At 46.3% G+C, this 15,178-nt stretch overlaps 1 protein-coding gene across 1 annotated transcript; it reads right to left on the reverse strand.

Annotated features, from left to right (window-relative positions):
- Positions 1 to 343: 343 nt before the first annotated feature.
- On the reverse strand, positions 344 to 4,379 carry LOC123105359 (YTH domain-containing protein ECT1). The gene is made up of 9 exons (XM_044527419.1): positions 4,183 to 4,379; positions 3,695 to 3,771; positions 3,462 to 3,603; positions 3,194 to 3,249; positions 2,645 to 3,103; positions 1,845 to 2,375; positions 1,543 to 1,755; positions 1,237 to 1,383; positions 344 to 911 (listed from the first exon to the last, which is right to left on the reverse strand). The coding sequence occupies exons 1-9, from the start codon at positions 4,211 to 4,213 to the stop codon at positions 711 to 713; spliced, it is 1,857 nt and encodes a 618-aa protein (XP_044383354.1). The 5' UTR covers positions 4,214 to 4,379; the 3' UTR covers positions 344 to 710.
- Positions 4,380 to 15,178: the final 10,799 nt, after the last annotated feature.

A 15,178-nucleotide genomic window follows, 5' to 3' on the forward strand; every position in this document is an offset into this window, starting at 1 on the left:
ATTTTATTTTATTTTTCTTTTTTATGCTTAATTGTGTCTTGAGATGTGCAATAATTAGAACACATCTAGCCTGCCCAGACAAACCCTTTTCAGAATTTTCTGAACAAAACTGCTGTGCACAACAGTGCATGGACAAAATCTGGACGTTGTCCATTTTAAACGGTGCTGATTTGCTAAAAGATGCTATCTAACGGACGATTTGATCTGTCATCCAGATTTCGTCTCAAAATCTGTCGTCCCTGTGGCACTGCCCTTTTTTGAAACTTCTAACACCACTTCAGGTTATTATTTTTAAAACTTAAAGCTCCACGTAGGCCAGAGTCGCACAGAAGAAAACATGAGATGCAAAACATAAGATAAATAAACAACTCTGAAACAGACAAGTTACTTCTTGCAAAACCAGTACAAATCACCACACCTAGGTACATTTTCTACCGACGACAAGATAAAAAAGACAACACACCACCACCCCAGATCAACAAATGATGATCTCTATCTCCTACCAGCCGAACTCAACTCCAAGATAGAGAAATAATAATACAGGGGGGAAATCTCAAGAGAAACCTAACCATATCCCTCAAACTTTCTGCAAAAACACCTACAGAACCCCAACAGAACCCTGATTGCCTCCAACAGTTGAACTGCGCCAGCCTCCTCCAAAACTCCCAAGCTGTCATGTCACCTTACTCACAACTCAACAGACAAAAAAATCAGCAGCCATTCGCGACAGCCAAGCTTGCGGCTGTGGGGTTAGCATCTTTCGGGGCAACGCCACTCACGGCAGCCGCCTCCACATTGTCTTCCACCACAGATTTGTTCTCTCCGGTAACTTCAGGCTTCTGCGATTCCTGCGCATTGCCGGAATCATTTTCAGTGTTGTCAACAGTAGGCAGCAGCTTCGGACTCGTGATCTGCATAATAATTCAATAAAAGAAGTTTGAATGAGTAACATGACAGTTTTAACAACTTCAGCCTTTCTAATAGATGATAAGTTGATTGGATCAGGGAAAGGACTCAAGCTGAAAGTAGGTCATGCAAACTACCAAATCGGAAAATGGAAGTCCTTACATTTTACAAGGAAGATGGCTACAACACTAATGACACCACACACACAAAAAGACTAGGAACACTCTAAAATGGCATATAACTACAATGTAAGCTAGCACCAAGAATTACCCTTCACCAGATCTAAGAGGCTTGCACCAACAACCTAAACTAACGTGCTATGTATTTTACCTTCTTCAGTTGTTGCTGCCGCTGTGATTTCCTCTCTTGCATTATCTTCTCACGGTTATCATAAAAGCTGAAGTCATCCAGGATGGATGTTTTGGAGACATGATCCTTGAAAATCTTCAACACCTGAAGGCCTTGCTCGAGCTTGACCTGCAGTAGGTATGGAAAAGAAAGACATTAAGCACAGTTTGACACCAGCATGCAAAATTAGGGAACACCTATAAAGATGTCATAATAACAGCAGCATGCCTCAGACTTATTAAGGCTTCTTGGTATTACAACAATGAAATGTACAGGCACTATTCTCACCTCCTGTGTATCTCTGCTGTTTGTCACTGGTTTGTTTTCATTATACTCGAGAATGATATGCTTTAACAAGTTGTTGGGAATATCCTTGACAATGTGCCACTTGACAGGGAAGCAACCAGTCCACTTGTCTTGCTGCCAGTGTTCCACCGTCTTGTCAAAATCAACCTGGCCAACCATCTCGGCGAGACCAACAAACTGCCCACTGGTGTTAACCTGAAAAAAGAACATCATACTCATCAGCTTACCACAAACTTGTTGATAATGCAAGACTTCTGAAAAGAGCACAAGATCTGAAAACTTACAGAGAAGAGAAGGAATACAGGAGAATTGACAGATTTAGCTTCCAGATAAGCACTGTCAAGCTTTTTATTTCCATTAGGTGTGCTAGCCCAAACATTGTACTTGATGCTCTTGTGAACATCATCCTCGCTGTACGACTTAATAATAAAGCATTTGGCATTTTCATAAGTGTCAGCTAAGTCAGACCCGTTGTACTGATCCTGCACAACTGCATTAGAGCCATCAGTAGCAGAAACATCCTGTGCTTTGACAGCTGTCACAGCAGCAGGTCCAAAGCCCTGTTGGTTATTATAGAGTCCACTCCGTGGTCCTCTCTTCAACTCATTCAAACCATCCAAGTTTTCATTGGGAAATCCATACGATCCATACGCTGTCCTCCCTCGGGGCTTGTATTTTCCATCCGACAGATTATTCCACCCACCATACATTCCTGGCCCATAAAACTGGGATCCATACCAAAAGCCACCATAGGCATTGCTGTTGTACATTCCATTAGTAGCATACATTGAAGCCACCGGTGAGTTAGGTAAACTCTGCAAATATGTCCATTTTAAAAAATCAGTATCTGAATGTACAAATTAATACAGCTGCAGGTTATGTTGAATTCAGCAACCAACAGAAGCAGTCAAAGTGCAAGGTGACATGGCAGGAATCAAACTCAGTAAAGCACAAGCATTCAGCAAGCCACAAAGGTGCAGACATTAAACAACAATGCTTAGAGTTAATAATATTCTGTGGCACAAGCTTTTGAGAAATGATCAGCAAATAAAACAACAGGTTTAGTGGCAACAACAGTACATACCATCAGAGGAGGAAGAGGTTGAGTATTCTGATTCTTCGACTGAACCTTGCTTTTAGGATTTGAATCAGTTGAAGTAGGATTGCCACTAGAAGGCTTCTGCTGTTTTCCCTGGTAGATTTGGCCACCGTACCATGGATAAGCTGGTCTGCTACTTTGGTTCAGGTAACTACCATTGTTCCCACTTGGGTTCAGTGGTGTGGATGTCTTCTTCAGACCTTTTACCTCATCAACACTGTTTGCAGTGGCTTTGGGAGCACTGGCTACGGCATGCAGCGGATCAGCAACAGTAGAGGAAATATCCTTTGATGGGGCTAGCTTGTCAGTTTTAGACTTGTATTGTGGCTTACTGGCAGTATTCTGGGGCTGGTGGTATGATGATGGGTACTGATATTGCTGTGACCCATACATCTGACCATCATGCCCATATTGAGGATAGCAGTACATGTCACCATAGGCACCCTGAAAACCAATATTTGACGTGTCAATCCAAAGAGGGCCAGTCAATTGCAATTGCCAAAAACCTTGTGATGTCGGAGGTGTAATACTCACAGCGGTAGGTGTTTCCACTCCATCCTGATTCAAGTACATGGAATAATCACCCCAACCTGCAAAGGCAAAAAAGGGTGTCAATAATATTAATACGAAGATGCAGTCTATGTAATTGTGCTTGTAAGTGACAAATACTACAAAATCATTCATATACAGGGTAAATCATTTAAACAATGCAGTGTGATTTATAAAATTGCAATCATGTTACTAAATCACCAGAAACAACATAAACTAAATAGGAGTAGCACAATTGGGCATAGTGCCTCACCTGCGCAATAGTAAGCAGCAGGGTAGGCGCCATAATACATGCTTGCATCGCTGTAATCCTGTGGATTTGCCCACTGCTCGGACGCCCGTGGGTTCCGTGTGGCCGCCACACCATTCAGCTTGCCGCCCAGCCCTCCGGACGCCTGCAAAGTAGAAAGCGGGCAAAGAGATAGGTTCAGCACAAGGTGATTCAATAAGATGCGATATTGTGTTGCAGAGAGAAATGGATCACACCTTCTCCTTCGCCGCCGGGGCGTCGATGGCTTCAGTCTTGGCATCAAGGGATAGCTTCTGCAGCAAATTCGTAGCCTCTGCAGCAAGGGCGGTCAAGGGAAACTGACACAAGCGTGGACTAGAGATTCGGAGCAAAGATTCGAGTTCCCAGCCAAGAAACGGCGCGGTCAAAAACACCACGAGATCACGGCTCCTCGCAGGAAATCACACGCCTTTCATGGGAAAGCAGGAGCACCAAACAACAGCCGCAAACAAAAAACACAGAAAATACCTAATTCTAACAAGCAAACCGGCTTGGAATCGTCGAGAGCACCAGGTGATGCACTGGAGCGACGAAATCAAGCAAACCACCGGGAGACCCGAGCAAACTAGCCGGAGATCCGAGCAGCCGTCAAAAAGCCAACGAGAGAACTCGGAAAAAAAAGGCAAAAAAAAAAGAGAGAAGGTAGGGGGACAGAGGTGCGGAATATATGTAGGTACAAGGATACGGTCGGCGGCGGCTGCGGCTGCGGCTGCCATGGCGGCGATCCGGAGGAGCGGGGTGGCGGCGGCGGCGGCGCGGGGGAAAAACCCTGGGAGAAACCCTAACGAGGCGATACGTTTGGTAGGTGGGAGAGGGGGAGGAGAGAGAGACGGAGAGGAGAGATAAATAATTCGGCGACGGGTTTGGATGCTTTGCCTCGTGTTTTCTATGGCCCGGATCGTAGGCCGATGTATTTGGGCCTAGAGCCCATTCCATCCGCAGCGTGTTCTCCTCGTGACCTCAGATCCTTCGCTCCCCTAAATAAAAGTCAGATCCTTCGTCTAAAACATGGTCTCTCCCTTCACTAACATGGCTAATTCTCAAAAAAGAAATTGTTTTGGATATTACAGTATGGACTACGATTCGAACTGAAATGAATGAACAAATACACTAAAACATGTCTATATACATCCAAAAGTTAAAACAACTTATATTTGTGAACGGAGGATGTAGTTATTATTTCTCAACATAAAAGAATTATCTTATATTTAAAAATAAGGGCTAAACCGTTTATATGTATCCACATAGGTTTTCTTAAGGTTGTTTTTCCTAAGGTAAATAGAGCTCCATCCGATCCATATTACTTGTTACTGAAATGAATGTATCTGGACGTATTCCGGTTCTAGATCTATCCATTTCCGTGACAATTTATATAGATCAAAGGGAGTACATTGATTAAACAAAATGGGGATTATAACATAGCTGGTGAACCTACAAGCATATGTGTTTACTATGGCTACATCTGTATGATTGTGCGGCATAGAACATAGTAAGGACGCAAGAGGAGAGTGGTGGGAGAAAAAGAATGGAAATAAGAAACAACATACCAAAAATAATCCTTGGCGCTTGGACAAGATGTTGACACACTGGGCGTGGGCGTGGTCATGCCGGCTTTTGTCCGGGGAGTTGGGTATGAAAGGGGTCCATCCACGTGGGGCCACGCTTGTAATACGGATGAGGCTCTACATCTGCATAAATAGTTCCAAGTGGGGCCACACAGGTATTTCGTTTTTCTAGTTTTTTTCTTCAAAAAGACCATAAAAGGTGGGGGTCCACAAGTTTGATTATCTGAAAGTTAGTTTTTTTAAAGACCAGAATACTAATAGTTTAGACCGCCAAAAGTTGTAATTTCAATTTTTAAAATACCGAAAGTTGAAAACTTGAAAGTTACAAAAAAATCCAGAAAGTTCTCAAATTCCAAAGGTTGGGACCAAAAATCAAAAGTTAATACTACATTTTTCAAAAGTGCTAAAAAAGAGAAAAACATCAAAAAATGGAAAGAACCTGAAATGGGAAACGCCATAGGATCATGCCCTCAGGGAGAAGTTGGAGCATCAAACAACAACCACAAAAAAATGGAAAACCTAATTCTCACGAGGCAAACGGGTTTGGAATCGCCCAAGGCACCAGGGATGCACTAGAGCAAAGAAATAAAAAAGGAAACCACCATGAGACATGAGCAAGATACTCGAAGATCTGATTAGTCATCAAAACAAACCAAGGAACTCGAATAAACTAAAAAAGAGATAGGGTAGGGGAACATAAGTGTGGAATATACATGTGTATAAAGATATGGATGGCGACGACATCGACGGTGATGATCCGGGGCAGGGAGGTGGCGGTGGAAGTAGCCATGGTGGCGATCCAAGGTAGCGGGTTGGCAGCGGCGCGGGGAAAACTGTGGGAGAAACCCCAACAGGGAGGCACTCTGTAGGGTGAGGAAGCGAGAGAGATGGGCAATAGATATATGGTTCAGGCAAGTATATGTCATCTCCTTTGGATGTTTACCTCGTGTTTCTTTCATTTGTTATGGGCCTAGATCCTAGGCCAACATATATGGGCCTATGAGCCCACTCCATTTGACAACAGGTTTTCCTCATCCAAACTCGTATGTGTCAACTTATCAAGAATCATGGATGATTAGAATGTTGTAGTTCTTTGTTAAAGATGCTCATCTTGGTCCCTTTACAAGAACCACACGATTGTTACTGCATTTGTTAGATGGTCACTAAATTACTAACATTTACAATAAGACATTAGTGTACACTACATTGCCATTTTCATTGTAAATGATAATTGCGTGCATCAATGATTTTGATGTCACAGTTAGTGTAAACACTACAAAACATGCATTATTTTGTGACGTTTCACCCGCCTTTGTGACCATTGCTATTGGGAGAATATTGGCAAACGAATTAGCATGGACACCAATCACAGAGTCACTGAACGAAAATATGATGAAAGGCTCACCTGCTTAACTTTGAAGTTTTGAACCCACGAAGACAAAAAAATCTTCAAATATGGGGCGATGGCGAGAAGTTTGCACCACCTGCGATTTCTCCGGGTAGGGGCAGCGCGTTGGTAGTTCGTCTCCAAGCACCCCTCACAGCATGGTGCCCTCTCTCCCTCTCGTCGACACCGTCGTCGTCAGAATCCACCATGGTCCCTTGCCTTCTCTCTTCCCTATAGCCGCCACATGCACTATCCTTCTCATCTCTTCCTCCTGAATCAGTCAACCGACATGTGGAAGGAGTCGACCAGCCACCCAGTTGTTGGGCGTAGCTACATGTGCTAGCGACAACAGGACGGGAGAGCCTAGGAGGTCTCACCGGAGGTAGACTTGTCTGGCAGGGAGGGGGAGGGGGCAGGAAGGCAGACACATGATGGGTTGGGAGTTATAAAGGAGGAAGGGGAAGGGGAAAGTTATGTGTGACCTGCGAGAGCGCTCAATCAACGAGAGAGGGTGCTCGTGAGGCCAGATTGTAGCGGGTCCCTAGCTAGTAACTGATGAAGGAAATATGCCCTAGAGGCAATAATAAAGTTGTTATTTATATTTCCTTATATCATGATGAATGTTTATTATTCATGCTAGAATTGTATTAATCAGAAACTTAGTACATGTGTGAATACATAGACAAACAGAGTGTCGCTAGTATGCCTCTACTTGACTAGCTCGTTAATCAAAGATGTTAAGTTTTCTAGCCATGGACAAAGAGTTGTCATTTGATGAACGGGATCACATCATTAGAGAATGATGTGATTGACTTGACCCATCCGTTAGCTTAGCACAATGATCGTTTAGTTTACTGCTATAGCTTTCTCCATAACTTATACATGTTCCTATGACTATGAGATTATGCAACTCCCGAATACTGGAGGAACACTTAGTGTGCTATCAAACGTCACAACATAACTGGGTGACTATAAAGATGCTCTACAGGTGTCTCTGATGGTGTTTGTTGAGTTGGCATAGATCAAGATTAGGATTTGTCACTCCGTGTATCGGAGAAGTATCTCTGGGCCCTCTCAGTAATGCACATCACTATAAGCCTTGCAAGCAATGCGACTAATGATTTAGTTGCGGGATGCTGTATTACGGAACGAGTAAAGAGACCTGCCGGTAACGAGATTGAACTAGGTATTGAGATACCGACGATTGAATCTCGGGCAAGCAACATACCAATGACAAAGGGAACAACGTATGTTGTTATGCGGTTTGACCGATAAAGATCTTCGTAGAATATGTAGGAACCAATATGAGCATCCAGGTTCCGCTATTGGTTATTGACCGGAGATGAGTCTCGGTCATGTCTACATAGTTCCCGAACCCGTAGGGTCCGTACGCTTAACGTTCGATGATGATTGGTATTATGAGTTTATGTGTTTTGATGTACCGAAGGTTGTTCGGAGTCCCGGATGTGATCACGGACATGACGAGGAGTCTCGAAATGGCCGAGACATAAATATCGATATATTGGAAGGCTATGTTTGGACATCAGAATAGTTCCGTGTGAGTTCGGGCATTTACCAGAGTACCGGGGGGTTACCGGAACCCCCCGGGGAGTCAATGGGCCTTATTGGGCCCTAGTGGGAGAGAAGAGGAGGCAGCCAGGTGGAGGGCGCCCCCCAAACCCAATCCGAATTGGGTGGGGGTCGGCCCCCCTTTCCTTTCTCCTTCTCCCTCTTCCTTCTCTTTCCCAGTGAGACTAGGAAAGGGGGGAGTCCTACTCCTACTAGGAGGAGGACTCCTCCCCCTTGGCGCGCCTAGAGAGGGCCAACCGGCCTCCCCCTCCCTCCTTTATATACGTGGGGATGGGGCACCCTAGAAGACACAAAAGTTGATCTTAGCCGTGTGCAGTGCCCCCTCCACAGATGTCCACGCCGGTCATATTGTTGCAGTGCTTAGGCGAAGCCCTGCACTGGTAGCTTCATCATCACCGTCACCACGCCGTCGTGTTGACGCAACTCTCCCTCGACCTCAGCTGGATCTAGAGTTCGTGGGACGTCACCGAGCTGAATGTGTGCAGATCGTGGAGGTGCCATATCTCCGGTACTAGGATCGGCCGGATCATGAAGACGTACGACTACATCAACTGCGTTGTCATAACGCTTCCGCTTACGGTCTACGAGGATACGTGGACTGCACCCTCCCCTCTCGTTGCTATGCATCACCTAGATGGTTCTTGCGTGTGCGTAGGATTTTTTTTGAAATTACTGCGTTCCCCAACAACAGAAGCCTTACGTGGCAGGGTTGTTGTCATGGTTGGTCCCGCATGTCAGTACCTAACAAAACACTGATGTGGCAGGTGTGCTTACGTGGATAGCGTGCATGTCAAGAAAAAAAGACATTAAGAATGAACTTTGAACTAAAAGCACGATGGACGAGGGAGTATTTAGGTATAGATAAGCTTTTATCATCTGAACTTCAGGAAGGTGCATGGTAGCAAACATAATCCGACGTAGTATCTCCTGAAAAGGAGTAAATTACAGAAAACCACCAGTTTGAAGGTTAGCTTTGCGAAAAACACTACAATACAATTTTCTGTAGAAAACACCATGTCTTTAGTAATGATTTTTCAAAAACCACTGATCGGCGGATAAGCCTCATTTGAGCATGTTTATGACAGGTGAGGTCGTTTTTTGCCTATGTGGTGTAACATTTTGTGCCAGATCAATTGTAATCTAAATTTACAAACTAGTCCTTGGATTTTACACAAACATCCCGGAATCAAAAATAAAAAATGCAATCAGCCCCATGTGCATCCCTCGCCGCTGGTTTTGGCGGTCAACGCTGGTGGTGCTGCATCCTTCGCGAAGGAGGCCAAACTAGGGCGGCAACGCGACATCACTCGCTGGATCCGGAAGACGACGAGCAGCATCTCGCGAAGATGATGAGCCCACTAGTTCTCTTACAGCCGAGGTGATTGAGGGAGGAGGGCAGAGGTGAGGGCATCGCTAGTTGAGCTCGTTGGCACGGGAAGAGCAACCGAATCGCTCATCCCTCGTGATTCTCCCACTACCGATGGGTGTCGTCGAGGCAGGGGCTGGCCGCTCGTCGGCAGATGACGGCGGCGACGCATAGCTGGATCCTGACTAGCGAGCCATGGCGCAGCGGACCAAATACTTCGATCTGGCGCGCCGTCGAGATTCGGCCGCCTGGGAGTCGTGGTGTGGTGGGGCTCGCTAGGGTGGGCGCAGCGGACGACAACAGCTCGCTGTACTGGTAGCCCGTGGTGGTCGTGCAGGGATGACGTGAAGTACGAGGAGGAGCCGAGCGGAGTCGCGGCAGGGGAGGGGCGGATCTGGCGAAACCGCCCTTGTGCAACCGCCCGGAGGAAGAAGGGGCATGGAAGAAGATTAGTGAAGGAGGTGAGAGTATGCAGGTGGGCACGGTGACGGTTAACTCGGGCAGCAACGACGACATGTGCTCCGGTGGTGCTGCTACTTGCAGCGGCGCATGGGATGAGGAGCTCCTCTCCTCGGGGCGGTTGGACAAAGTCCAAGGACATGGGGAAGAATGTTGGGGATGTTTTCACATTTTGACCTATCTAGCGCTGTCTTCGGCAAAGCGTTGTTACGTCAGCGAAAAGCGGGACCCATCTGTTGAAAGATCGTGGATGTCGCCTAGAGGGGGGTGAATAGGTGCTTTAAAATAATTACGGTCTAGGCTTGAACAAATGCGGAATAAACCTAGCGGTTAATTTGTCAAGCACAAAACCTACAACAACTAGGCTCACCTATGTGCAACAACAACTTATGCTAAGCAAGATAAACTACTAGGTGATAGCAAGATATATGACAAGAAACAATATGGCTATCACAAAGTAAAGTGCATAAGTAAAGAGCTCGGGTAAGAGATAACCGAGGCACGCGGAGACGACGATGTATCCCTAAGTTCACACCCTTGCGGATGCTAATCTCCGTTTGGAGCGGTGTGGAGGCACAATGCTCCCCAAGAAGCCACTAGGGCCACCGTAATGTCCTCACGCCCTCGCACAATGCAAGATGCCGTGATTCCACTAAGGGACCCTTGAGGGCGGTCACCGAACCCGTACAAATGGCAACCCTTGGGGGCGGTCATCGAACCCGTACACGTTGGCAACCCTTGGGGGCGGTCACCGGAACCCGTGAAATTGCTTGGGGCAATCTCCACAACCTAATTGGAGACCCCGACGCTTTCCCGGAGCTTTGCACCACAATGATTGAGCTCCGAACACCACCAACCGTCTAGGGCGCCAAGGCACCCAAGAGGAACAAGCTCTAGGGTGCCAAACACCCAAGAGTAATAAGCTTCTCAAACTTCACTTCCACGTATCACCGTGGAGAACTCAAACCAATGCACCAAATGCAATGGCAAGGGCACACTAAGTGCCCAAGTCCTTCTCTCCCAAATCCTACCAAAGCAACTAATGCTAGGGAGGAAAATGAGAGGAAGAACGAAAGAAGAACACGAAGAACTCCAAGATCTAGATCCAAGGGGTTCCCCTCACTTAGAGGAGAAAGTGATTGGTGGATATGTGGATCTATATCTCCTCTCTCTTTTCCCTCAAGAACTAGCAAGAATCATTGGAGGGATTGAGAGTTAGCAAGCTCGAAGAAGGTCAACAATGGGGGAAGAACACGAGCTAAAGAGATCAGGTTCAATGGGGAAGAAGACCCCCTTTTATAGGTGGGGAAAAATCCAACCGTTATGCTCACAGCCCGCACAGAGCGGTACTACCGCTCCAAGGAGCGGTACTACCGCTAGGGCGGTAGTACCCCTTTGAAAAACAACAACGAGGAGGCAAAAGGCCAGTAGAACCGCCGGACCGGTACTACCGCAAAGGGTAGCGGTACTACTGCTAGCGAGCGGTACTAAAAAAATACATCCGGGCCTACCACCGCAGGACTTGGGATGAGTATTTGGTCCAGAACAGTACTACCGCTGTAGGAGCCGCGGTAGTACCGCTCTGGAGAGGTAGTAAAAAATTACATCCGCTCCAATCCGCGGTAGTACCGCTGCAGCCTTTTTAGAACACCAAAACTGCCACAACTTTTGCAAACGGACTCCGAATTCGATGAAACCAAGTTTGTTGGAAAGCTAGCGACAAGGGCTAACACAATCTTGAAAGAAATATCAATAAGAAGCAAATTAGAAAAGGCCCATAAGAAAATGGTGAGAACCCTTCCTCGGATAAGACCGGTAAACCTCCAACACCGAAAACATCATAGAAGACGCATGCGAACTCCATTTTCGATGAACTCAAGCTTGTCATCAAGATGACCATAAGCTCTAAGACTCACAAAGAGAACCAAACAAGAACCAAGAAACATGATGCAAGGATGCAATGGTTTGAGCTCTCTACTAACGATACGATCACGCCACCAACTTGAGAGCCCCCCTTGATAGTACGACAAACGATTCTATAACCCGGTCTCCCAACTACCACCATGAGATTGGTAAAATAGAAAGCCTATCAAGGGCGAACCTTTGCCTTGCACATGGTCCACTTGAGCTAGATGATGACGATCTTGACTCCCTCAAGTTGGACCACCTTTCTTGATTGCGTTGGCTCGATGAAGACTAGATGATTGCTCCCCCATAATCCACTATGGGTGAGCCACTCTTCGACACATCTTCATGTTGGGGAACATAGTGATTTCAAAAAATTTCCTACGCACACGCAAGATCATGGTGATGCATAGCAACGAGAGGGGAGAGTGTAATCTACGTACCCTCGTAGACCGACAGCGGAAGCGTTATGACAACGCGGTTGATGTAGTCGTACCTCTTCACGACCCGACCGATCAAGCACCGAAACTACGGCACCTCCGAGTTCTAGCACACGTTCAGCTCGATGACGATCCCCGGACTCCGATCCAGCAAAGTGTCGGGGAAGAGTTCTGTCAGCACGATGGCGTGGTGACGATCTTGATGTTCAACTGTCGCAGGGCTTCGCCTAAGCACCACTACAATATTATCGAGGACTATGGTGGAAGGGGGCACCGCACACGGCTAAGAGAACGATCTTAGAGATCAACTTGTGTGTCTAGGGGTGCCCCCTGCCCCTGTATATAAAGGAGCCAAGGGGGGTGCGGCCGGCCCTAGGAGGAGGCGCGCAGGAGGAGTCCTACTCCTACCGGGAGTAGGACTCCCCCCCTTTCCCTAGTTGGATTAGGACTTGGGGAAGAAGGAAGAGAGGGAAGAAAGGAAAGGGGGGCGCCGCCCCCCTCCTTGTCCAATTCGGACTTGGGGGGGGGGGGGAGGGGCGCACAGCAGCCCCTAGGCCTCCTCTCATCTTCTTCCACTAGGCCCATTAAGGCCCATTAGGTTACCGGGGGGTTCCGGTAACCTCCCGGTACTCCGAAAAAATGCAGATTTCACCCGGAACACTTCCGATGTCCAAACATAGGCTTCCAATATATCAATCTTTATGTCTCGACCATTTCGAGACTCCTCGTCATGTCCGTGATCACATCCGGGACTCCGAACTAACTTCGGTACATCAAAATATATAAACTCATAATGAAACTGTCATCGTAACGTTAAGCGTGCGGACCCTACGGGTTCGAGAACAATGTAGACATGACCGAGACATGTCTCCGGTCAATAACCAATAGCGGAACCTGGATGCTCATATTGGCTCCCACATATTCTACGAAGATCTTTTATCGGTCAGACCGCATAACAACATACGTTTTTCCCTTTGTCATCAGTATGTTACTTGCCCGAGATTCGATCGTCGGTATCTCAATACCTAGTTCAATCTCGTTACCGGCAAGTCTCTTTACTCGTTTCGTAATACATCATCTCGCAACTAACTCATTAGTTGCAATGCTTGCAAGGCTTATGTGATGTGCATTACCGAGAGGGCCCAGAGATACCTCTCCGACAATCGGAGTGACAAATCCTAATCTCGAAATACGCCAACCCAACATGTACCTTTGGAGACACCTGTAGAGCTCCTTTATAATCACCTAGTTACGTTGTGACGTTTGGTAGCATAGAAAGTGTTCCTCCAACAAACGGGAGTTGCATAATCTCATAGTCATAGGAACATGTATAAGTCATGAAGAAAGCAATAGCAACATACTAAACGATCGGGTGCTAAGCTAATGGAATGGGTCATGTCAATCACATCATTCTTCTAATGATGTGATCCCGTTAATCAAATAACAACTCTTTTGTTCATGGTTAGGAAACATAACCATCTTCGATTAACGAGCTAGTCAAGTAGAGGCATACTAGTGACACTTTGTTTGTCTATGTATTCACACATGTATTATGTTTCCGGTTAATACAATTCTAGCATGAATAATAAACATTTATCATGAAATAAGGAAATAAATAATAACTTTATTATTGCCTCTAGGGCATATTTCCTTCAGTGTCCCACTTGCACTAGAGTCAATAATCTAGATCACATCGCCATGCGATTTAACATCAATAGTTCACATCACCATGTGATTAACACCCATAGTTCACATCGTCATGTGACCAACACTCAAAGGGTTTACTAGAGTCAGTAATCTAGTTCACATCTATATGTGATTAACACCCAAAGAGTACTAAGGTGTGATCATGTTTTGCTTGTGAGAGAAGCTTAGTCAACGAGTCTGCCAAAATTCAGATCCGTATGTATTTTGCAAATTTCTATGTCTACAATGCTCTGCAGGGAGCTACTTTAGCTAATTGCTCCCACTTTCAATGTGTATCCAGATGAAGACTTAGAGTCATCCGGATCAGTGCCAAAAACTTGTATCGATCTAATCCTTTTACGACGAACCTTTTGTCACCTCCATAATTGAGAAACATATCCTTATTCCACTAAGGATAATTTTGACCGATGTCCAGTGATCTTACTCCTAGATCACTATTGTACTCCCTTGCTAAAAACAGTGTAGGGTATACAATAGATCTGGTACACAACATGGCATACTTTATAGAATCTACGGCTGAGGCATAGGGAATGACTTTCATTCTCTTTCTATCTTCTGTCGTGGTCGGGCTTTGAGTCTTACTCAATTTCACACCTTGTAACACAGGCAAGAACTCTTTCTTTGACTGTTCCATTTTGAACTACTTCAAAATCTTGTCAAGGTATGTACTCATTGAAAAAACTTATCAAGCGTCTTGATCTATCTCTATAGATCTTGATGCTCAATATGTAAGCAGCTTCATCGAGGTCTTTTTTTTTTGAAAAAACTCCTTTCAAACACTGTCAGCGTTCTGGGAACGGGGGTCCCCAGACTTGCCTGCATGCGGCCTGCGGCGTGGCGCAACGGGGGCCCAGCGTGACCCATCTTCATCAACACAAGACTCAAGACCCTCGTGAGGGGCCAAGCCTCGCGAGGCGGACGACACGGCGCATCCTCAGGCGCAGCCTCATTAGGCTGGCTCACGAGGAGGCGGAGAGTTCAAGGCAGGGTACCTCGCGAGGTGCCCATGATGTAAGCCATGACGACTCAGGGTGCCAGGCGGGCGCCAGCGTGCGCAGCGCCCTCTTTTCCTCTTTGGTGCAAAGGGGGCAAGCGCAGCCCCGGAGTACCGAGGCATCAGGCAAAGGTTGCCATTTCGGTGCAACGAGACCAAGACCAGGAGGACTACGAGACGGAGGTCACCATGGAGCCCAGCACAGCTTCATCACCAGAGCCTTTGGCAGGCGGAGACCAACTTTAGTCAGGATAAGTGTACTTGCTGT

This window comes from Triticum aestivum, chromosome 5A, assembly GCF_018294505.1.
Source record: "Triticum aestivum cultivar Chinese Spring chromosome 5A, IWGSC CS RefSeq v2.1, whole genome shotgun sequence".
Classification (NCBI taxonomy): domain Eukaryota; kingdom Viridiplantae; phylum Streptophyta; class Magnoliopsida; order Poales; family Poaceae; genus Triticum; species Triticum aestivum.

Excerpts from the sequence above, each read along its gene's own strand:
- LOC123105359 (XM_044527419.1), bottom strand. The coding sequence starts at position 4,213 with ATGGCAGCCGCAGCCGCAGCCGCCGCCGACC. Across the intron at positions 2,376-2,644 it reads AACCTCTTCCTCCTCTGATG|AGTTTACCTAACTCACCGGT; the intron begins GTATGTACTGTT and ends ACATATTTGCAG. Across the intron at positions 1,756-1,844 it reads CTGTATTCCTTCTCTTCTCT|GTTAACACCAGTGGGCAGTT; the intron begins GTAAGTTTTCAG and ends TTCTTTTTTCAG.